This window comes from Watersipora subatra, chromosome 3, assembly GCF_963576615.1.
Source record: "Watersipora subatra chromosome 3, tzWatSuba1.1, whole genome shotgun sequence".
In the NCBI taxonomy this organism is placed as follows: domain Eukaryota; kingdom Metazoa; phylum Bryozoa; class Gymnolaemata; order Cheilostomatida; family Watersiporidae; genus Watersipora; species Watersipora subatra.
The window spans coordinates 17557514-17581249 of NC_088710.1; the positions used below are offsets into that span (position 1 = coordinate 17557514).

The 23736-nt window shown below is 37.0% G+C and overlaps 2 protein-coding genes across 3 annotated transcripts in view; both read right to left on the reverse strand.

Annotated features, from left to right (window-relative positions):
- Nucleotides 1-2222: 2222 nt before the first annotated feature.
- On the reverse strand, nt 2223-3655 carry LOC137390400 (uncharacterized). Its single transcript, XM_068076733.1, has one exon. It carries the CDS (start codon nt 3645-3647, stop codon nt 2223-2225), a length of 1425 nt encoding a protein of 474 aa, XP_067932834.1. The 5' UTR covers nt 3648-3655.
- Nucleotides 3656-13820: 10165 nt separating this feature from the next.
- The window catches only part of LOC137390005 (WD repeat-containing protein 82-like), a 32202-nt gene continuing 22286 nt past the window's right edge, over nt 13821-23736 (reverse strand). For both annotated transcript variants that reach the window (XM_068076223.1, XM_068076224.1), the window contains exons 7-10: nt 22135-22290; nt 21802-21871; nt 20883-21025; nt 13821-14202 (exon numbers count right to left, since the gene is read on the reverse strand). In XM_068076223.1, the coding sequence (XP_067932324.1) occupies nt 14167-14202; nt 20883-21025; nt 21802-21871; nt 22135-22290 (405 nt within the window). In that variant the 3' untranslated portion in view covers nt 13821-14166. The remainder of the gene's footprint in view (nt 14203-20882; nt 21026-21801; nt 21872-22134; nt 22291-23736) is intronic.

Below are 23736 nucleotides of genomic sequence, written 5' to 3' on the forward strand. Positions count from 1 at the left end.
CACACATGCACGGCGGTTATGTGGATTAACAGACACACACGCACGGCGGTTATGTGGATTAACAGACACACATGCACGGCGGTTATGTGGATTAACAGACACACATGCACGGTGGTTATGTGGATTAACAGACACACATGCACGGCGGTTATGTGGATTAACAGACACACATGCACGGTGGTTATGTGGATTAACAGACACACATGCACGGTGGTTATGTGGATTAACAGACACACATGTGGATTAACAGACACACATGTGGATTAACAGACACACATGTGGATTAACAGACACACATGTGGATTAACAGACACACATGTGGATTAACAGACACACATGTGGATTAACAGACACACATGTGGATTAACAGACACACATGTGGATTAACAGACACACATGTGGATTAACAGACACACATGTGGATTAACAGACACACATGTGGATTAACAGACACACATGTGGATTAACAGACACACATGTGGATTAACAGACACACATGTGGATTAACAGACACACAGACTCAAAACGCAATGAAAAAGTGAGATTTGTTAATATAGAGAAGAATCTGGCTGAAAAAATCACAGAAAGGCCAAATGTCAGCAGTTTGCTAGAACACCAGAAAATTGAATTTTTTTAATTTTAATTCATGCTTTGTCAATCTACACAACATACGTTGAAACACTGCGTTCATCATAAGCATTGGCTCGACAAATGTATTATTTCTGGTCATTATTTATTAAGCACTATCATATATATTGCCATATCCATAAGTTCAAGGTCATAAAATGGCCGTAAGATCCTTAAGTACTAGTAAACTTTAAAAACCCAATACCAAGTTTTCTTAATAAAAAGTTCATAACTATTAGCTTTTGTATAAATGAAATAACAACATATTACTTGGTTTCAAACATGACACATTATCTCTTTAAAAACAGCAGTGAAAGAATAACAGAATTCTTATACAATGTAACTGTCTTCAAACTAGTAGATTTTAGATTTATTAAGCAAATGTTTTAACTCATGCTTTTTTCTATAAATTTTATTATTTGAACGAAACCTATAATAAAATAAACAGCATACATATTATATATTAAACTTGTTGGTTGTGGCAAATTTTGCAGATTTTGTAATACGTTTTCACAAGACGCTGCACCAATGCTACAGTGGTAACACAAATTATGGAACTGCCTTTGCGGTTTAGTACATAATGCGCTTATAATGGCTCTCATATTATTTATGTTTGGTCTAGACATAGAAAACTAGAGTTCAATAGAAAGATGTAACAAAGATTTGAGGCGGTTCCAAATTTTGTATCTCCACTGTACTCACAGCTACCTCCACTCACCCTCTTTGATATTCTCTTGAGCTCCATGGGTGGCCCTGTTGAGGAACATTATATTGGTGATGTGTCTGCTAGAGCTATAACTTTAGCAAATGTGCTTAAACTCCAAAATTATATTTCACTAGATAGTATTTGCATCGTTTTAGTAAACTTTCTATTTTTAACTTTGGCCCATGTCGAAGGAATGAGGAATGACCATCTTAATGGTCTTTGTCAGTCAATGAACAATTGAAAACTACAATGTCAGCTACAAACACTGTCCCAAGGGACTAACCACAGTAAACACGATAACCGTGTCTTCAGGCATCAATATTTCATAAGTCTCATGTCATTCTGCTTGCTTTGGAGGCTGCTAAGTTTGACAGCAACAGAAGGTTTGATCTCAGGTTCTGCTGCATTGTAAAAAGTAAAAATTAGCTACAAGTTGACGTGTTTCCAGTAATATTGTTACAGTAAACCATGCGAAACTTTTAGGCCGTTTAGAATCGATCGTGTACCCATGAGATAGATGATTTATAATTTTTTGTTTGTCAACATATTGTGAGAGTATGTCCATCACAACAAAAATTTCAAGATGCTGCTACCTAAATCACATTGTGCAAATATTGATTCTGTAACGTGAAGAATCGAGCGAGACTCAACCCTAATTGAGTCAACCACTCATGCGGTAACTTAGCTACAAGGGTCAATTTCGAAGCTATTGTGCAAAGTGGTACTTCAACGAGAAATGAAAAGCAATGACCTCTCACATCAATTCGCCAATAAGATGAAAAATTCTTATAGGCAATATATCTGGACGTTTGCTTCATAATTATGTATTTAAGCATGAAAAGCTACCTAAAAGGGTGGAAAAGTTTACATGAAAAAACAAGATTTACTATTAGACGAAAACAGCTTTGCGTGCCTTATGGTAATAGTTATTTTTTTGCAGAGCTGGTGGCAAAGCCATAAAGGACAGGTCATACTTATCAGACAAAGTACTGGCTTCTGCCAGAGAACTGTTTGGTGAACGTACGCAGCTCCTCTGCTCGGCACTTCCATTGTCAGGCTTTCCATTGCAATCCTTTTTGTCGATCACTTCTAAACGCTCGCAAGAAGTTCCGGAAGGTAGCGGTAATAAAGTTTGTTCCGAAGACAATTTTGGATTAGAGCGCCATTTAGAATGTTTTACTGATAGATCTCGTTTTGTGCGTGCGCAATCTCCCACACTGCTAGCCCGCAAGCGTGTATCTGTCAGAGTTGTAATCTGGGCAGTCGAGGTTTGGGGAAAGTCTACAACCTCAGTGAGCACCTTCGTCTGCAGACTATCTGTTGCAGAAGTACGATTATTGCGAATGAGTGAAGGTGTTGTCGATTTGGCTTTTCGGCTCATAACCGGTGTGCTATTTTGGCTATTTGCTGAAGAGGTAATAGAAAACATATCCTCTTCAATGTTGACAGTTGCAAATGTGTCCCAGGTGTTGATATCTCTGTTGTAATTTGGTGAAGCTTGTGTAATTAAATCACTGTCAGGGTGTGATACACTTCTGTCAGTGCTATGAGTCGAATCAAGTTGAGTGACACCAGAGTCAGCTTGAGGTGAAAGGTCATAGTGAGGTAGAGTGTCCTGAAACCCACCATTAATAGAAGAACCATCGGAATAAAATCCTTCTTCCACCTCGAGGGTGAACTCCATTTCTTCTTCATATATACCATCGTATGAACAACTCTTTGGTACAATTATTTCTGAAATGTCGTCTGCTTCCATATTGGAACAGATTGTATAAGGGTTTGCAAAAGCAGTGGTAGCACCAGAATACGTAGAATGTATAGACTCCGTCAACTCGACTCCGTGCCCATCCCAGTCAAGCTCTGGCCCTTCATTGAGAGTTTGAGTTGATCCAGCGACAGTCACTTTAGTAATAACAGGTGTGTCTAGACAGCTGCTGTAGTTAGCATTCTCGGTTGAAGTTGATACCAATGAATCACCAAGAGCAGCTATCTGACTGAGGTTTAAACCACGGATTGTGGCTGGTTCATCACCAACAGATGGAACCATCTGGATCTTTTCTTCATTGAGCCAATGCTCGGCAAGTTCTAGCAATGCTTTCTCCTCCTCACATATAAACTGATCTTGGTTAAGTTTATTTGTGATCTGATTGAGCACCTCTTTAACAGCCGTAATGTTTGCTAGCGCTTCCTCAACACTTTTTGCTATGTGTAGTATTGTCTCAGCGATAACGTAAACTCGGTGTCTGATTTCCTCTTTTGACCGAGCATCGTGGATAGAGTTCTGTTGTTTGCTCGGTCGTTGGTTGGTTTCCATTGCTAAATCTGTAGAGAATGCAATATTTTGAGTTACATACCGCTAGATCCGATAACACATAGTAACATCCAGTCTTGAAGCAGTACTGGTAATGAGACTTCATGTACAAATTGCTAAAGCTCGTCTGATCGTTCGATCAATAGCGTCACGCCGTAAGAGCTACTCACAGAATTATGCTAAATACAGGGTGCATTCACACCGCTATCTGAAAACCCAAGAATTCAATAGCCACTATAATTACTATCTAAATGTTCAAATCCATTAGCACATCATAAACATGGCTTTCCTAATAAGTCTATAATTAGCCCTATTCGGCTTGTATATTCAGGTGGTTCATCATTAACATGAGGCAAACGCATCAGTGCTTGAGATGATGTCAATGAGCTATACTTCTGCTTGTCGACACTTTGTCATGGTTTGCAAATGAGTTCATGATTCCCCTTGGACAAGTAGTTCTAATGTTTGCCCTGTGAGGAATAACAACACTGTCATTGATGTTTAAGGTTTAAGCCTACAGCAAACAAGTCCCAACTTTACATGTAAATTCACAAAATTAGTGCTTAGGTAGGGAAATGCTAGGATTAAAATGGTGGTCCTGGTCTTATAGTTGACAAGTACAATTCATTAAAATATAACATGGTTGGTACTTGAAATCGTATCTTTTTATTACGTGCCAGTGGTCTAAATATTGTCAAGGCAATTTCAGCAGATTTCTGGTTGTATAGCTACATATAAATGTATCTTCGAAGGTTTTATATTTGCGTAAAACTTGCTTATTCTCTGTTTTTAAATAAATTGGGTTTAGTTAGAAATCAATATCTTTACAATTTAAACTGCCAGATTACCAAAGTTATCTTAGTAAAAATAACTATTGCTGTTTTATTCTGTCACATAAATGTTTGTATTGTAAGGTTTATTAATATCAACCAACACAACTTTGCAGATAGGTATATTACAGAAGTAACTTATGTCTGCTTCCTCAACTGCCTTTATACCGACAGCTGAGTCACTTAACCATATAACAGTCTACGGGTTTTATTTGACCACTTGAGACAGTTGGGTTGATACAACCAAGTAATAAGATTCGTCTTGTAATAAATGTTAGATAGCTCTATGTCTGATACAATTTTGTGAGACACTATTTGTCACGTGGTCTGACGTGATTGTGAGGTGCACTCTGAGGTCTGATCTGATTGTCAGGTGTGCTTGAACAAACTGATTATAGAGCAGGGGAATAAGTATCAGCGCAGTCGGTGGTTGATTGGTGCAAGTGTATGAGCGTCTGTCTACCATGCTGAATGTTATGAGTTCTAATCTTATTCCCAGCAATCATTTTCTCAACCCTAAACTGTGCTTATGTACAGACAGACAGACAGACACAGTTCTCAGTATAGCAAAAAAAATTAACTAAACCACAGTTTGCTTGGAGCTTTCCTTAGTTTTTCTAAGTCAAGTTATAAATGAAATTTTATTCAAAGCGGTAAACTTGCATGCGCCGCTAAAGTTTTGGCTCATGTTCTCTCGGCTTTTATACGGTTGATTCCCATTCCCGTTTTTTCAGACTTCATTTCCTTGGACTTTCTATTTACCAGACAATGTTCAGGGTTCGGACTATTGTTAGATGTGGCCTTGTCTTTCATAAGAGCGACAATTTTGACTGACAAGTGACTCTTATGGCCGACTAAGCAAGCGATGCATTCGTGTGAGTTTCCCACCAGCGCGTAGTACCATAATTTACACTTAGTGTTTTACTGCTATTAATATTATACTGTATCCTATTGATAGGTATAACCATATTGTACTCTCTCATGTATACTGTATATTCATATGGTACCATATTGTAGCCGAGGAGTATGTGTGCAAAACAATATAGGCTGTTTGGTATACAGTACTGTGCAATATTCAATTGTCAATGTTCAGACGTTTTCAATGTCCGGACATGGCCAAGTCTGTATTCATCTAACCAACCAAAGGTTGTCTGGACTCTATTTACTGTTCAATAGCATAAGGAGAAGAACCATCAAAGCTTTTTTCTTTGTATTAAACGTAATACTTCAGTACTCAAACAGCAATTACTGTAGACTCTCCATTACCTTTGTTATATCCAAACAAGCTGTTTATATGTAAAACTTAGCTTTTCATTTAATCATATGATTTTCTTCTTTGTCTGCAGAGCTGAGTCGATAGTTAGATTTACTCCTATAGCCATTGTGGTTCTACATCTAGCGCTATAAAATAGTTTGTAGTGTTGTTTTGCCTCTACAAGTTATATAAATATCAATTGCTTTGTTTTATTAATTCAGTGTCACTGCCAAAAAACAGTTTACTTATGTTATTGTTGGGTCTGACAAACTGAGATCGAGCTATGAAAGTCTAAACAGATATTAATAATTATTTGTACATTTAAGGCTGCCAAGATGGCTATTTCCAAACTTCTTTGCTGCTGCAGCACTAAAAAATACTGTTTGAGTGGAAAGAAGAGTAGGCTGTCTGAGTGAAGAGAAGGGAAGGCTGTTTGGGTGAAAAAAAGGCTGTCTAGATCAGGAAAAGAGAATATTGCTGTTTCGGCTCCTCAAGCAATAGTCTATATATCTAGGATCTGCTCATTCTATCATTGATCCAAATACTGCCACTGGCATGTCGGGCGGAACACTGTAAGAAATAGTTTCTTTTCTTGTTTGAACTGAAAGCAAATCAACTCACTCATATAAAGTTCTAGAACCTTCTATGATGTTGTTTTAAGCCTTCCAGCAGCAGCAGAGAGTCATTGTGTAAAGATGAATAGGAATTAGTAATTATCCTGATAAATATACGTATGTAAGTTGACTTTGCGCTGAATGGACCTGCTGAAACTCTTCTTCGTTAATTCAAATATTTTTGGATTGTAACATAGTGAGATATTGTAAGGGTCTGTATAGACTAAATTATTGCTGTTTTCTTGTTTTGTGTCAGCATAAACTAATCCACATTTACTCCAAGCTGCCAGCCGAAATGTCGCTGCCATTCATGAGCAGAATCTTATATACCGACGGACTTGACTAAAACTGCCATACTCAACTGACACATTCAAGTACAAAATGTAAGTACAACATGTCAGTACAACATGTCAGTACAACATGCAAGTATTACATGTAAGTACAATATGTGATCACAACATTCAAGTACAACAAGTGAGTACAACATGCAAGTACAACATGCAAGTAGCCAACTGAATGTCAGCAAAGTTGTGCTTGCAGATTGTTTCACAACCAGCATGTTTTTGCAATGAAGCAGCTCTCGAAAGAGGAAATAACTCCTCATGTTAATTCGAAACTGATAGACAGAAATAATGCTTCTACGGAAGAAAAAGATCAGCATCATGTATATAGCTTTTTCTGTAAACAGTGTGATAGAATGCAGTTTCCTAACACTTGGTCTGATGATACAAAATCACCAACAAATTAGTATAATTAAAGAAAACTATAGTTAACGTTTCAAAGTAATTTGATCAAACGATTATTTTTTAACTCTGCTTTTGTCTTCCTTAGCACAATGTTGCATTTTCTTGTTGTTCAAGAAATACAAACAACTAGTTGAATAAATACATATAAAATACAAAAATAAATACATTAAAAAGGTTTTATTTGAAGTTGTACAATAATTAATACATGTACTAATATTTAAATTTAGGTTGTGAAATATTTTTTTGTCATATATAATATTTTTACAATCAAGCCTTGTCTAGAGGTAGTAGTTAGGAGTTTATGTCAATTAAAATATATCATAATAAAGTTCATTAATTTTATAAGTCTGAAAATAAAAGTTCAAAGGTTCATTATAAACATGTTTGGCAAATATTGTTCTTATGGCATTGATCTGCACTGCAATAGTGCAAAACAAATTAAGTGCCATGCCTTCCGGTAAGCATTCTTTAAAGAGTTGTGGGACTTCAATTTTTTTTAAAATATAAACTGACTAGGATGAAAGTACACTTAAAACTAGCAGTGCCAATGCCGGTACTCTAAAATGGGCATACTAAACATTACATAGCGAAAAAACTTGTGAAGGCCCTGTTTTCTCCTTTCTTAAAGAAATGCGTGCAAACATTATGTAAAATTTATTCCTCATCATGTCTACATCTCAAGGACTAGAAGCAATGTTTACCTTCCTCACCCTAAACACATTGATTACCTTCCCGCATCTTTAATCATACAGCTAATTTCAGCTGAAACTGGCAAAACACACTGTCATTTTCTGTTAATATAACGAAGAAAAAGGTTAGTACCTTTCTATGAAGTGTAGGATGCAATAAACTGTCATAGACTGAATATGCGCTGTGTTCTAATGGCAGCGACTGTTGGTTCACCTATAATATGAAGTTTTTAATTTCCGTTGCAAAATAAATGCTGTAGGCCAGGTTAATTAACATTTGGTCTGAGTTCTCCGTGTTATGAGCGTAATACTCTACTTGAGAATTAACTCCTGAGCATACATAATACTCTACCTAAAGTAGCTCACTAAAGTATTTTCATGCCTGATGTTGGCTACATAAGAATAACAAAGTGAAAGCCAAAGATGTAGATAAAATGCTTAAATGGCAGAAATACAGTCAAGGTTAAGTATACAGATATATAAGGAGAAAAGAGAGTTTAATTGGCAGATTTCCGGTCTCAGAGGCTATCAGATCACATGCTAATAAGTCTGGGGCTATTGGGCTGCCGTCTAACAGTCCCGCAAGCTATCAATCCCATAGGCTATTGGTCTGCTGGTTAAGCTATTGAAGTGAAAGCCAGAGACCCATAAACAAAAACAGCTTCTCACTTTTAGACATCGGGTGTCACTTTCTGTTCATTTTTTGAAATTATGATAATAAATAAAGGTTTAATAGTTGGCGCCATTTTTTATGTCAGAAAGTCAATCGTAAAACAGCCTAAACTCTTAGAAGCAAATGAGATTATTTCAAGCGTTTCTTTTGCTCTACGGAAAATATTTGCTATACTTTACCTTAGAAAAAATATTATGTAAAGAAATTAGCCTATTTGTCGTTTTAGCATTTCAACTCATATTTCACTCCGAGCTTTTTAAATATAGTAAATGACAAGATGAATACCTTTTGGATGCTGCCAGTGGAATCTCCAAGTCTCCTGAATTTCATTATTTTTACCAGTTTTATAAGGCAACAAAAAACTGAAATATGTGATATTTTGATGCTCTCTGTTATATTGTTCTTTATTAAGAACGATGACAAATGCGCTTGAATGGCCACCAAAGCTTTGGGAGAAGGAATGGTGACATAGTTATCGTTAATTTTTAAAAATAACAGCAAATTACAGTATTATAAGAACTTAATACGACTTCACAAAGATAATGATTGCTTTACTCAAGATAGGCTGAACTCCGGCACATGACGATTTGGTTGACAACAAGTGTTGTTTAATTCTCATTTAAAACCTGGCGGTGAAACCACAAAAAAGGCTGAAAATAAGCTTGATGCCATACAAATACCAGCATGTTCTTTCCTATCTAGCAGAAGGCAACAGCTGGAGGCAGATTAATAAATTTCCTATAATCAAAGTGTCAGCGAACTTCTGTGCAGCTTTAACCAATACCTCAGCGGGTCTAGTTTCTATATTAGCTGACTGCACGTGCTGTTACACACGCTGCCTTTGAATAAAATATTCTGACAGTATATTTATATACCTGAATAGAATTCAATTGTCTCATGATGAAGAGGGTTGTGTGTTGAGTGTGCTGCTTGTAAAATAACTGAAAACTTCTCACACCTCACGTTCCAGTTTGACATCTATGTGAGAACATGGTAATTATTAAAACTTGAATGTACATGACCTCTAATTTGGTAAATAAAGTACAGATGCTCACAATTACTATCCACGTTCTTCTAATGTCAGGTGTTTAGGTTTTTGTGCTTTGCATTCATAAAAGTGGTTCGAATCTCAAGGCAAGCTTGTAGAAAAATTCATGGGAAAGTTTGATAGAAATCTATAGACCTAAAGGGTTGCCATAAGACAACCGAGCAAAAGGTTTTGAAATGATTGTAGCTCCACTAAAGAAACCAAAAGTTTATAAGGAGCAACCTTTTGGGTCAAAACTAAAATCAGAATATTAATGTTCCTTCATCTATTTGCTGTCATAAAGGCCACACGATTTCTCAGGCTGCCTTCTGAATAACTAATGTTTTGGCAGTTTTTTACTATGTATTGTATTCATCAATAGTAAGTTGCCTAACCAAACATGAATATAGGCTAATATGACATCTATGTTGATGTCTATAGGTAGGATTCTCTTGGTAGCCATCTAGCATCTGCTTAGTAGCCATCTGCTTGACGCCTTTTTGCCACATCTTCGAATAAACTTATCAACACAAATTGCATTTATTGGAAAGCTGTCCGAGCCAGCTGAGTGGAGGGCGTTGCTCTCTTATTAATCGAATATTCCTCGCTACAGACAAGCGTAATACCGGCAGCGCTGACGTGATGCACTTGACACTTGTGGCGCTACTCCAGCTGTTAGAGTTACCGGTTTCTCAGTAAAACCAAATAATTGCTACGCTGAAAATGTTGCAGCTAGACGGGCATAATTATATACTGCAACAGCTGCCGCTCACTTCAGAAGAGGTTGACTCGCTGATAAAAGCTGTCGGTTAAGATAGTGCTTCTAGATCAAGATTATTAGACAATCAGCATGAGTGGGTGGCGCTGCCAGAAAGCCTTGGGTTGGTAGCTTTTTTGAAAAAACATGTTTTTACTTAATTTGTTTTACCTTAAATTTATTACCTTTGCAAAAACTACCTGAAACTGCTCTTCGATAATGTTTTTGAGAAAGCATACATAACAAATTACAACAATATATGTAACAAATAAATTATAGATGTATTATATAAGAGTAGTAAAAAATATATATAGGCTTATGTTGGCCATAAGCTAGTTTCTTACTAGCTTATGGCCAACAAGGATTAAGTTTGAAATACAATTTCTAAGTTGTTAGCACTTTGTTGAACAGCAAATGAAAAACCTGATAAGTGGGTCAAATAACACAATTGTGTTATTTGAGCCAGTTCAGATGTCTCTAGACTCGATCTCTGACAGTTGGTCTAGCGACAAATAGTTCGATTCTAATTGGTCTAAAGCTTATTGGTCTAAAACCCACTCTCATAACAACTAACAAAACATGTACGTTTTTATGAACATGGTTGAATAATTATAGTCGGACCCTTGCCGCTGAATCCAGATTCATATACCACTCAATCTCATGGTTTCTTGTGAAGCGAGAGAACCTCACAATTTGGAGATCCTGATATTCCATCATCTGGACACCTGCCTAGATACAGGGAGCAATCTCATTCCTGTCGGTGAAATTTATAAACAATAGACTTTGGCATAAATGACGTTTGGACCGCCTATTGTTAAACCAGAAACAGTCATGTTTTGAGCTTGTTACTGGTGGCAAGTGATTTAATTACTCTCATTCCTTTGGTGTTGTGAAATAAAAAGTGACAGAAAGGATAATATAATTGAAATAATGACAAGCGGTGCTGATTTTTGTATCAGGTAATACTAAAATGCAATATCGTAAAATAAATGTTTGATCATGTTTACTGATTAATCCACATATTATTATTATATATTATGTTATCATAGTATTGATTATCAGTAGTAATAGCGATGTCAGACTTTTTGCCCTACAGGCCATGAGATCGGGTCGTTTGTTGTCAGGATGATAAATGACATTGAAATTAACAACGCCCTGTGATTGGATGCCAAAATCTATTGTTTAAAAATTTCACCATTCCTGTCACCATCGGTGGCCTATTTTAGGAAATGAACCCATCACCTATTGTTCCAGTTAAGGCGCTCTAGACCACTAGGCCACAGCAGCTCTTCAAACTAAAAACATTTAACTAGGCATATGCTTTATTCCTTCAGCGATGACCTCACATAAATGCTTTTCAAGAGTAAAAAATAACAATATGAATTTATGAAGTGTCAGATAGGCTCACTGGTCCTGTAAAGCATACGGCTGAGTGATATTTGTGACTATTATTGGTTGGTTCAAAACGTTTTTATCACCTGATGAAATTCACTCTTGTTCACTTATTCAGGATACTTGTAGAACTGCCAGACACAAACGTCTGTTGATAAAATCAGCCATTCGCAAAAAGCAGCAAAAATTAAGAGCATATTGATACAATTGCTCAAAGTAGGTTACTCAAACAGACTTCGTTGTTAACGCCTTACTTCTTTGCGTTTTTCAGGGTCTTCCAAACAACAAAAAGGTTGCTTTGGAGACATCCTTCAGTCCTGATTAACAGTTCGTCATATGCGGTTAGTGTTGGTCTTTTTCTCTCTTTTTTTGTGTGCAGTTGCCACGGTTTTCACTTCCTCTCAATGAGATAGTAAAGACATGTACCGCATGAATAGCTCAATATGTTATGGGGTATTAATAGCTCCTCTCTAACATAGACACTGTGCCAAGGAAAATTGCATTTCAACTTGAGCTAACACAGTGCAGACTGCTTTTTGAGGTTTGATCATTGAATGCCGAATCTCTTCTTTGGTAGTGGTCTTTTAGACATAGAACTGTTAACAAAACCTCCTTGGACACACGTTCTAGAAAAAATAACCCTATGGAAATGCCACACAACGATTTACCAATAAATTATAAATCACGAAAAGTCCGCTTATTTTAATCATGACAGTTTGACCAAAATTCCAAAGTTACTGTGCAGTATAGGGCCTGAAAATAGACCAATGTTGTAGGGTATACCAACAACCTGCTTACCTATATGAACATGTATATGTAATGCGTCATAGTATGCAATATCAGCACAAGGTCTCTTCATAAATCAGTTTGTCATATGGGAATTCATTCAACAGGAATGGCTAACCTACCTACGCGCTGTAGCAGGCTTCAAGCATCACTCTTCATATCAGTCTGCAATACAGAAGTACTCTGGCTGTATTGAATATATTGGTTAATGCTGCAGGGAAGCCCAAATGGTACGTTCAAACGTAACATCACGGTGTAAAACCCTATAGACTAGTGCTTGTAAGATATTCGATGAAAACTGAACAATATAATCCTATACTTTATATGATGCCAGAGAGCTTGATGCATGCTGCCGTCATTAGTGTTACCTTAAAAGACTAACCAACAGACAAAACAGCGGCCTGTATGAACTTGTCAAGATGTCGAAATCCATCACAGTTGACTATCTGAAGCCTGGTTCTCCTATATGCCGCAAAGCACCGGCGACAGCATCGCAGGCTATTGCAGTGAAATGTGAGCCTATAGCGCCGGGTAACCCCGGTAGTCGCCAGCGATAAACGCAAGAATTTAGTGCTGTTCAAATTCCGGTAAAGCCGCAAGCAAACCTTGCCGAAACGCTCTGTACAGGTGAAGGTCACCATTATCGAAACAGCATGGCGAACAAACGTTTTATGCGATTATTAGTGATACAGATTTATATGCGAACAGAAGCCGCCGAGCCTAGCGTCACAAGCATTTTGCTGCGCGAGTTACCGCCGGAATCTCACAATCAATATGGGAACCAAGTCATGCAGCAAGTTTAAAAGGAAATATTATAATGAAAAGGTGAACTACTATACTAGTTTAAGGAACTGGTATAGGGCATATGTTAACAGGCCCAGTTTAACAGAGTAGTTTGGCAAATTTAAATTTGTAGAAGCCTGTTAAAAATGTTAGCGTTCGTTAACCTTTCGACAAACTTGTGCATAATTTATAGTTTTACCAAGTAGCCAAATTAAATTTTTCAGTGCATCATAAACCATGTTAAGTACTTGCAATTTCCTTTAGCTAAAGAAATTTCATATAATACTGTAGTTTATCAAACACACCGTTTCTCCTGGGAATATTGCATCATGTGTTGCACTCTAGTGAGACACGCAAATGCTCCTAGCAGTTTGTACTTTTCCAATTTACCTTGAATGTATATTTACATTTACAATACAACTTCAATCTTACCACCCATTATTTTTTCTAGCTGATAAATGACTGTTTTCACAGCATCCACTAAATGTGGTTGCAGCGGAACAATTTATTACGCATGTGTACTCTCTTGCCAACAAAGTATAGCTCATATTGGAAATAAACTGAATTAACCAAAAGCCCTAAAATGAGAAAAACCAGATAAAAAACTTGATATATTTGATTAGAGTTATATTGTTAAATGGTACATTCTGACAAAACAGTCATAGATTGTTACTAAAGCTCATATGAGATGTTCATCACTGAAATGAGGCAAAAGAAAATTCTACCAATTACTGAAATGGCGAAAAACCTTTAAAACAATTTGCTTGACTGTGACTCATTCAAGTCACATGAAAGACGAATATACCACATGACCACATACCACATGGCTGTCAGTAAAATGCCACGTTGAAACACACAGCAATACAATCCATGTGACCTGTACAATAAAAGACATATGTACAGATTATGTACAAGCGAGGCCCAGAGTCTAGCAGCTGATGGAGGGAAGCTGATTGAGGACTACTTCAACTCAGATATGATCCTCCAAGTTGGGCAACCAGAAACTCTGTAACAGACAAAAGAGAGTCTGGTTAGCAATACCAAGTCCACAATCCTTTATAATTGACTGCCATCACACCAATATACAACAAATTATCGCTATGTTCTCATGATGTGCCTAATCTGTAAATTTGCAAGAGGGAAACAGCAAAAATCCGCAAGCCGAGCGAGTTTTGTTGCTCGCAAATTTTTACTGAATGTCGCATGCGAAAGACGGAAGCGGCACTTTGGATGATGTGCAAAAAAATGCCCCGAGAGTTATTCCATTTTAAACATTTTCCACAATTCAGTTGTTCTTATTTTAATTTGAGCTGTTCCATTATGACTACTGGCGTAAAAATCGTTATCTTTTTAAAAAAAGTGCCCTCATTAATCCGCAACACGCGAATTTCCATTGAAACACATATCACACAGTAACACAATGTGCGCACAATTTCAAATCGACAGCATAAAAACATAGTAAATGTAATAGAGTGATTAACTGCTCTTCAGATGATCTGAAAATAAAAAGAATTCTTACATTTTAACATACATTTGCTCACATATTCAGCCAGTCAAGAGATATGTCTGACGTTGCCAGGGTATTAAAAAAGTCCTTGAACAGAAAATTTATTTTGATTTAACATATACAACAGCTACCATTCTAACTTTTGAACTTCATATCATGAGAAACGTGTTTAGTGCAGTTCAAATAAATTAAACGACAAACCAAAACAACTGCAAAGGTGTATGAATGTGAAATAATTGGCATGTAACGGCTAAATAAAGTCCGTTTTGTTACAATGAAAAATGATTTGATACTGATACAACTAATATGAACTGAGAAAATAAAATAAAAACCATGAATATGTTGAATTAATAATAACAATGTGTACATAGAAGTGTGTGTGTATAAAATGGTTTACTGTTGCAGCTATCTATTGAAATTTTGAATATGACAATGCTGGGAACTCTCAATAGCGATACAAGCATAAAAATGAGATATCGAAAATAAATGCATCAGTGAAATGCTCGAGGGTAAATTGTATGACCGAACAGAAAGAGAATGTAGAGACAATTCCTACTCAAGAATGCCCGTGCGAACAGCTTTTAGTTCCACAATTTCCAGCGAATGCCCTTTGCAAGAAATTTGCACACTTAAAACTTACAAATAAAAAAATAATAATGGATATCAAAATGGCTTTTTAAAAAACTTTCAAAAGAAAAACAAATGTGAAACGTAATGTTCATTCATGACAAAATGTACATATTTAGCATAATCGTGACGCTGAGACCATAGATAAGCTGCTGAGACCATAGATAAGCTACTCAAGATGATAAGAATGCCTTAGCCTTGTGGTTAGGTGCGCTTGTGGTTAGCTTGGTTGTGGTTTACAATCTTGCAACCCATTGTTTTTTTACGTCATCAAGCCTTTTTTCACATGCGCTCATTCACAAAAAAGCCCTCATATTTGTAGAAAACGATCGTTATTCTTTTATTTAATAGTATTTTTTCGTGTTGTTTTGATACTATAGTAAAAGAATTGCAAGCAAAAGCATCGTTTTCAAAAATTTATTGCAAAAGCATCGTATTTTTAACGATAAAAGTTGTCTATAAAGATGGCCGACGACGATAAAATGATTTCACGAAAAAACGAAGGATCGCAATCCACGTGTGCTCAATTCCAGTATGGTGCAGATTTTTCAATGCTAGATTTTAATCGCTATAATTGGACACAGAAAAAACAGAAAATGAAAGATTAAAATTTATATAGATAATGCCTAGCTGCATCTGTGCAACATGTATCTAAACTGAATTATGATAGACTAGCGGAATGTCCGGCGTTGCACGTGTATTAAAAGTCAGCTTATAAACACTGAGGGGTAATGTCGTTGCCTAGCACATTGCAAATGGCTGATTTAAGTAAGCTTACTAATGAGAGCCGTGAGATCAATCATAAAAATAATGTTGCGCCGTAACGGAGAACGGTAGCATATTTTCACCCACATAGCGGCATATATCGCCCGATGAATTAATTAATCATGCGTTGCTTAATTGGTAAGGGATTCACCAGGCAAACGGGAGGTTCCGAGATCAAATGTTCTGCAATACGGATTCTTCAATACAATATTTTAATAGCTATAGCTGGACAAACCGAATTACACACAGATACACAAACTTTGAGACATAGATTGAGCTAATAATATTTGTGAACAGAGCTCAGGAACCAAGAAAAGCAAAATAATTTTTGGAGAGCCATTCGTGATACGAAGGAAGATGTTGAATATTACTACATGCAAAACTAACGCGCCCATGTTCCAATGCGAATACAGAATCACGGATCATCGAGAGAATATTCATGTAGATGAAGGAGAAATCAATTCTATACAAGCATTACATACGCCATGAATAGCCTACTTCCCCATAAGGAATTCCTAATGAATATTTGCCCATAGCTAGACTGAATGGCTACTTCAGCGATGTAAACCTTGCGTAAGGCATCCACAAAGCTTTGCAAATGAAAAAACCGAGTTAGCAAAAGTTCTTGACAAACTAGTAAAGGCCGGCTCACACTATATCGTCATTTGTCAGCGTTTTCCTTTCGGCATTCATCGTACATTATGTGAACCATGAACCGATGGCATTGACGAAGCAACGCAGACACGTCGGAAAACTTTGCAGCTGTCAAACATTCCCGATATTTCGCCGAACATCGACGACCGCCTCTCAAATGTGAACTTGGAATTTGGAAATCGTGATTTATTCATATTCGTTTATAATAGTCGCTGTGGGATGAGTATTTAATTCCAGCACGCGAAAACAAAGAGTTTTCGCGAAAATTTAAAAAGAGAAATGGAGACACTACGTCACGGAGTATTTCCTGATAGAAACAGGATAGTTTTGTGATAGTGTGAACACCGTTATCATTGACGATCACAGAAGTATTGTGGCATCAATGCCGAGTTACGGCGATATAGTGTGAACCAGCCTTAAGGTATATCTTGACCTCAATAAGCATAGATGTATTGCTCCAAGCAATCCATCGATAAAAATAAGACGACTTCAAACGTAGAGCAGGCTGTCAATCAGTGTGACATAATCACAATTATTTTGAGCGTCTGGAAAAGGCTATAACAAGGTGATACATTTAAGTGAAAATTACATTTCCAATATGGACAGCTTGATTGACACAAACATACTGTGCTATCAGGAGTTGGGAGACTACCCAATAGTCCACACTTTTGTTTATCTTGGCACCCTTGCTAGAGCGGTGTTAATCAATTTAACAACCCCATATTGCGCATCATTAAATGCAGAAATTTCTCCTTGTTCCAGCAAAATATAGCAAAAACCTATTTGTCTCATTTTAAGGCAGAAGTGATGGAGTTGATGTCATCAATTTACCAAGTATAAATAGTAACCCGGCTGCTTCACACACACCCGATGGTTTTTTTCAGGGCCACATATTATTACATGACTTGTTAAAATCATGTTGTAACAATATCACAAAATTAATTAGTTGAGAATACAATGAACAATTAACTAGGCTAACTTTTGATTTTGGTCAAGGTCAGTGACATACACATTTTCATTGAAAAATTGTTTATTCCCAACTGCTGCTTATCGGAGAGTCCCTTTGTATTGATCGTTAGAAAACTCTGCATCTAATGGTATATGGTTTGTAGTGGCTTCTAGCAAAATTAAGCAATTAGCACAATAATTGTTACCAGTAAATGTCTTTTCAAAGGCAAGGTGGCCTCATTATTTCTGACTGCACTGTGGGTTGCCTTGAATTATCACATGAAACTTGACTGATAAAATTTGCCAAGTTGCGGACTCAAAAAATAAAGTTGTTCTGAAGTTTTTTTGTTGTAAATAAACAGGCGGTGAAAATAAAAATCAAACTGTGCTCGCTAATAAAGATTTTTTTACAGAGTACGAAAGACACTAGGCAGAAAAAGAGTTGAACTGATACTATTCACTTTAAGAACTTCCGAAGACTGATGAGATGGGAAATCTCACTTTGATGACATTCATCTATTTGCTCCAGGCCTGCTTATAAATAAGTTCATGGCGTACAGAGGTTATTAATAGTAAAGAAAAGTTACAAATAAATATGCAGATGATTGTTTGTCAAGTTCCACAGGCTTGACCTTTTAAATGAGTCCAACAGTAATGGTCTGTATGCCGTTGGGGTTCTTGTAAATAAAAGTACACGAGCGCAGGTCATAGGATGAAACTTTTGCATTCCCTCTGCAAAATTCTCTTTCAAGTTAATAGATCTTTTTGTAAGACTCATTTATAATACAAAAAACGGTGGACAAGCACAACTGGTTAAAAATTCATGTACGCCATATCATGAGCAAACGAGCTAACAAACAAATAAAGACTATTTATAACAAATCGACAGCCTATGGAAAGTGAGACTAGTAGATCTGTCAGCCAGGAATAACGATACAACCAGCAGACAGCGAAGATAACAGCCATTATAATCAGCATTGATAGGGATTCATTAACTAAAATCGCTGCCAACCCCAAGGCTGTGACATAAATTAATTACGCAATGAGAGACAAACACAAAAAAACAGGGCATTTCAAGATATTATATTTGTAAGTATGCATCATGCAGAAGTCACTTGGGAGCTATGGGTTGTGGTCAGTTTACCTATCTGCAATTCAGCATTGATTGCGTTTAACCCCTGTCCGCGAGTTCCCTAAGCATACCATCAGGCAACTATTATAGCAACGGCTTAATAATTCAAGCATCTGTTTCATTATTAAGCCATTGCTATAATAGTTGAAACATATTATGTTAGCAAAGATCGTTCTCCCTATAGTTGTCCATTATTAGTGTTGAGCAGCGCAAAAAAACTAGAAAACTTGCCAAAAATGTCCAAGACAAACATGGTAGTGGTAGAAAACAGTCAACAAAATGCAAAGCATGGCTTACTAGAAACATATCAACTAAAGTTATCAGACCCTGCAAATAAAAACTGGCACAATCGCCTAATCTCGGTTAAAACTCAGCCTAAAGTGAACAAACAAAAAAATCGGTTTTGAACTGTGGTCTGAATGCAGCTCAAGAATTCTCAGCATAGTGAAAGCATTCTAGAAGCAAAGCATAAGATGATTGAGAATCTTTGTTTACATGTCAGCGGCAGTGTAAAGAGCATTAGCCAGAATGTGAGTCAAAGACATCCCATCAGATTGAATGATATTACAATTAAAAAGCAGACAAATCTAGAACAAAATAAGATCAACTCACGATATACAACCCAACTACTATAATCCAACAATGGTGATTACGCATTTGTTATACATAAAAAGACATAGGGAGCTGGTTTAAAGGGAGCCGCCACATCCATGTATCATCATTACAAGATGCGTATTTCACATTTAGAATTCACCAGTTAACTGGGAGACTTTTATTTTTTCAATCACAGATCTCATATGATATGACTGCTTACATTATTCATAAAATGATTGTGATTTGTACTTAAAAAAAAACATTTTTAACTACTAATAGCAATTTAAAAGTATCTATTTCAAATTATACTGGTATTGTTATTTATAAAGTTCAAAGTCTTCGACATTGGAAAAATTGGTAAAGAAATACGCCCTTCATTTAGACCTACTTATTCCTCATTTAGAATAACAGTAACGATAATAATAATGGTTTTGAAACGAAAAATGAGATGTTTTCCCATTTTCGCTTCTGAAGGCCTTATTGCCACTGCTCATTTGCCTTCCTATGAATGACTCACTAGTCCATACAAGAAACTAGAACACTATATATTTTCGCTTGACTATTCAGATATAACTCCCCTAGGAAATGACACACTTAATATTTGACTCACTTAATCCCTTGCATCTTAAGAATGTGTCCACCTTAATCCCTAATGCTAATATACTGCACATTAAACAATATAAAACTACAACTACCTGGAAGACTTGTTGCATATGGTAAACAGGTGTAGACAACTTCAATATAATCACCAAAATGTTGAAAAAGGAATCAGGAGATATAACTTTCGTTACTAATGCTGGCCACCCATGTTTGACGGAAATGATTTTGGAAACACGCCTGTGAAAACACGGACAAGACGTGTTTTTTTTTCATGATAGCTTATACGAAAATGCTACTTCACGGGTTAGTCAAATTAGTCGATAAAACGTAACTGCGGAAGGAATCCAAGTAAAGATCAAAATATGTAACTAATGCTAATACGATTGGCTGCCCAGACCAAAACTGACGCTATAAACACCAACAGGAACAACCATCTTGTGTAGCCAAGTAATCTAAATGATAACCAGAGATTAACAACAGACTCCACTTGAGATGCTAATAACCCAAAATATTAGTTGCAAGACAGATACTGAATGACTGCTCATGCTCCATCAGACCGCAATGTAAAATAGACTCTACAAACCAGAGAGGAACAATTCCAATGAACGATACAAAAATTCTTAAAAAATAAGAAACAGAAGTACACAACTCTATTGTCCAAACTTTGTGAACCAAACCAACAATTCACTACCTAGGACCTAAACGATCATGACATCACAGGTAGCCTTGAGGTCAGTTATCAGACACCATCCTGATGGCTGCCAGACATAGCATGTTAGCTCCATTACTATAAATTTCTTCTACAAAATCCTTCAAACCCTAAAACACAAAAGCTGAGACAGTTGTTGGTAAAACTCACCATGTGTGTGCATGCACTCGCCATCATCATATACTTAGGGTTGAACTGCATGCTCTGTATGGGCGCAGTATGGTCACTAGTGAGAGCGCACACCTTTGCACCTGTCTCCGTGTTCCATACATGAACCTTTCCATCTGTAGAGCCTACATGGAGACGCGTTAAACTTTTAAAAAAGCCTGAAATGGTGCAAATGTTGTGATAAATGTCTCATAGACAGTTTGCTCAAGTTGAGTAAAAAAAGGGCTCTTTGGCAAGTGAAATCACCACTACTCCAGCAAGAATGTTAGCTACACTAGGGCTGATCCATTGAGGATACGAAATGTTGTTTGCGGGGGGGGGGCCAAATTGATTGAAGATTAAGAGAAAATGTACGTAACAACTTGCTTATGTGCATTCGGATTGTCATCTCCTCCATATTTCAACGCAATCAATCCTGAATACGATCTGCAAATTTCAGTTACCCGAAAGAAAACGCATTTCGATCAGATAATAGCAGAAGCAGGAAAAAAGTCAAAGATCATAAATTAAGTTTTTATACGTTATATGTAAAAACATGAAACTCTTTTTAGAATGCTCTTTTTATTAACATATGATTTTCCCATATTCCGCATATGTGTGTATGTTTTTCTTTATGTTGGAGCCTTTTTAGTTTCATTCAAAACAAGTGGGTCCGACATTGCCCTCATCCGTCATAGGGGGTTCGGCGATGGAAACAAATAGGGAAGCACTGGCCTAGCCCAAGGTCAAATGCCATTTTCCTTGGCAAAAAGCCTGTGTCTATATTAGAGCGAAGAGAGAGAAGCTATACCCCATAACGTATGGAGCTATTCACACGATGTCAATATCTCACTTCAGTGAGCTAAAAACCATGGTAACTCAACAGAGAAATAGAAAGCGAGAGAAAAAGACCAACACTAACCGCATATGACGAACTGTGAATCAGGACTAAATGATGCCTCCAAAGCAACCTTCTTGTTGTTTGTAAATCCCTGAAAAACAAAGATCCGCTTACATCAAAATCTTAACAAAATAAAATCAAAATGTACAGAAATGCTTAAACCAAAATCTTATCAAAATTGTTTTAGGCACGCTTAGATACAACAGAATAAAAAGATAATACATAACACTATAGATGTGTTTACAGTTGACAAAGGTCATCAGCTAACTTCACATTAAAACAATAACATATTTTGAAGCAAAGATAAATCTAGCTGAGAGCTTGCAGCTATTAACCGCTACATGGTAGACCCACCATAAACGTCTGTAGAGGAGTCCCCTGGAACGCATCAATAAGCCTCAGAACCTGCCCATTGGTCGAGAGAAGGATGAGCTTCCCATCTGGACTGAACTTTAGTCCTGTCCAGTCACAATCCTTGTCTGCTTGGAGCCTGAAGGTGGCAAAAGGTCCCTGAAGGAATGAAGACAAACCATATAAACAGAAGAGTATCAGCTTGCATTTAATACTTTGTAGCAGTTTATATATCTGTCGTTTGACTTCCTTTAGATCGCGTCAACATACTGCGAAGCCTCTATTTGAGCGGCACCTCAAATAGAGATTGCTGCAACTCGTTCGAAGTTTCAATTTTTCATTTTATTATAAACGTGAAGCAATATTTTTATTTTACAACTATATTTAACAATGTTGCATAAAAGCTCATTGCATTCATTGATGTGTTTGCTACAGTTTGCAGGCAAAACTAGCTTTTTATGTGCAGTATAAGATGAGTTATGAGCGTCGGAACCATTGTAAACTGTTTACATAATCGTAATGATGTTATCAAATAATATGCCACAAGTATGCAAATTTACAAGTTATTTAATAATAACCTATTAAATGCTACAAATATATATTCAAGAACAAGTGAAATAAACAAACCATACTTATAATACATGCAGAAACAAAAATTAACATTTTTGAAACAAAAATATTTGCATCATTTGCTCGGCAAGTTGCGTTCTGATTGTTGCCTTCGTTCGAAACCATTTCATCTTACTGAGCAAATCTGTGAGGTGGCCACTGATATAAGAGCACAGTTGATTGAAAGAAGCAAGGACTTCCTTGCCTACTCTTTAGCTATGGATAAAGGTAGTAGCATGACCATACCATACGTCACAACTAGTTATCTACATCCTGGAGTAGACTCCAATTTGGGTGTAACGGAGAAAGTAATAGACATAAAAATGATGTACGGGGCAGCGACTGGACAAGACATTTTTGAAAACGTATGCCGAAGTGTAACCGATTGAAACATCCCTGAGACAAACCTATTGGACTGACAACTGATGGAGCGCCGGTTATGTGCAGGGCAAAAAGGGGACTAGGTGGGAAGGATGCGATTGAAGATGCACGAGAAGAACTGTACTGGTGAGTTAGCGGCATATCACTGAATAATACACTAAGAAGCACTAAGTGGCAAAGCCCTGAAGATGGACCATGTAATGAGCAGTGTAACAGAAGCCGTAAATTTTATCCAGATTAAAGGGTTAACTCAGCGGCAGTTTTGGTCCTTTATGCCGGAGATAGATTGAGTTTATCAACACTCCATATCATACAGAGGTGCGTTGGCTAAAGTTGGGGAAAGTTGTGAGCTCAGCACCGAAGTCTGTCAGGCTACAGACAGTAAAAGAAAAGACTCCATTGATTTGGGGGATGAAAAATGGAAGTGTGCGTTGGCGTCTCTGGCTGATAGAGCAGCTCATCTTATCCCCCTTAATCTGTATCTTCAGGAACGTGACTGCAAGATCACTGACATGTATGACGCAGTGAGGGCTTTCAAGAGAAGATAGCTAGTAATCTGGGAGACTCAAATGTAATAGTGCAACTTGCTTCACTTTCCCTGTTGTCAAGTAATGT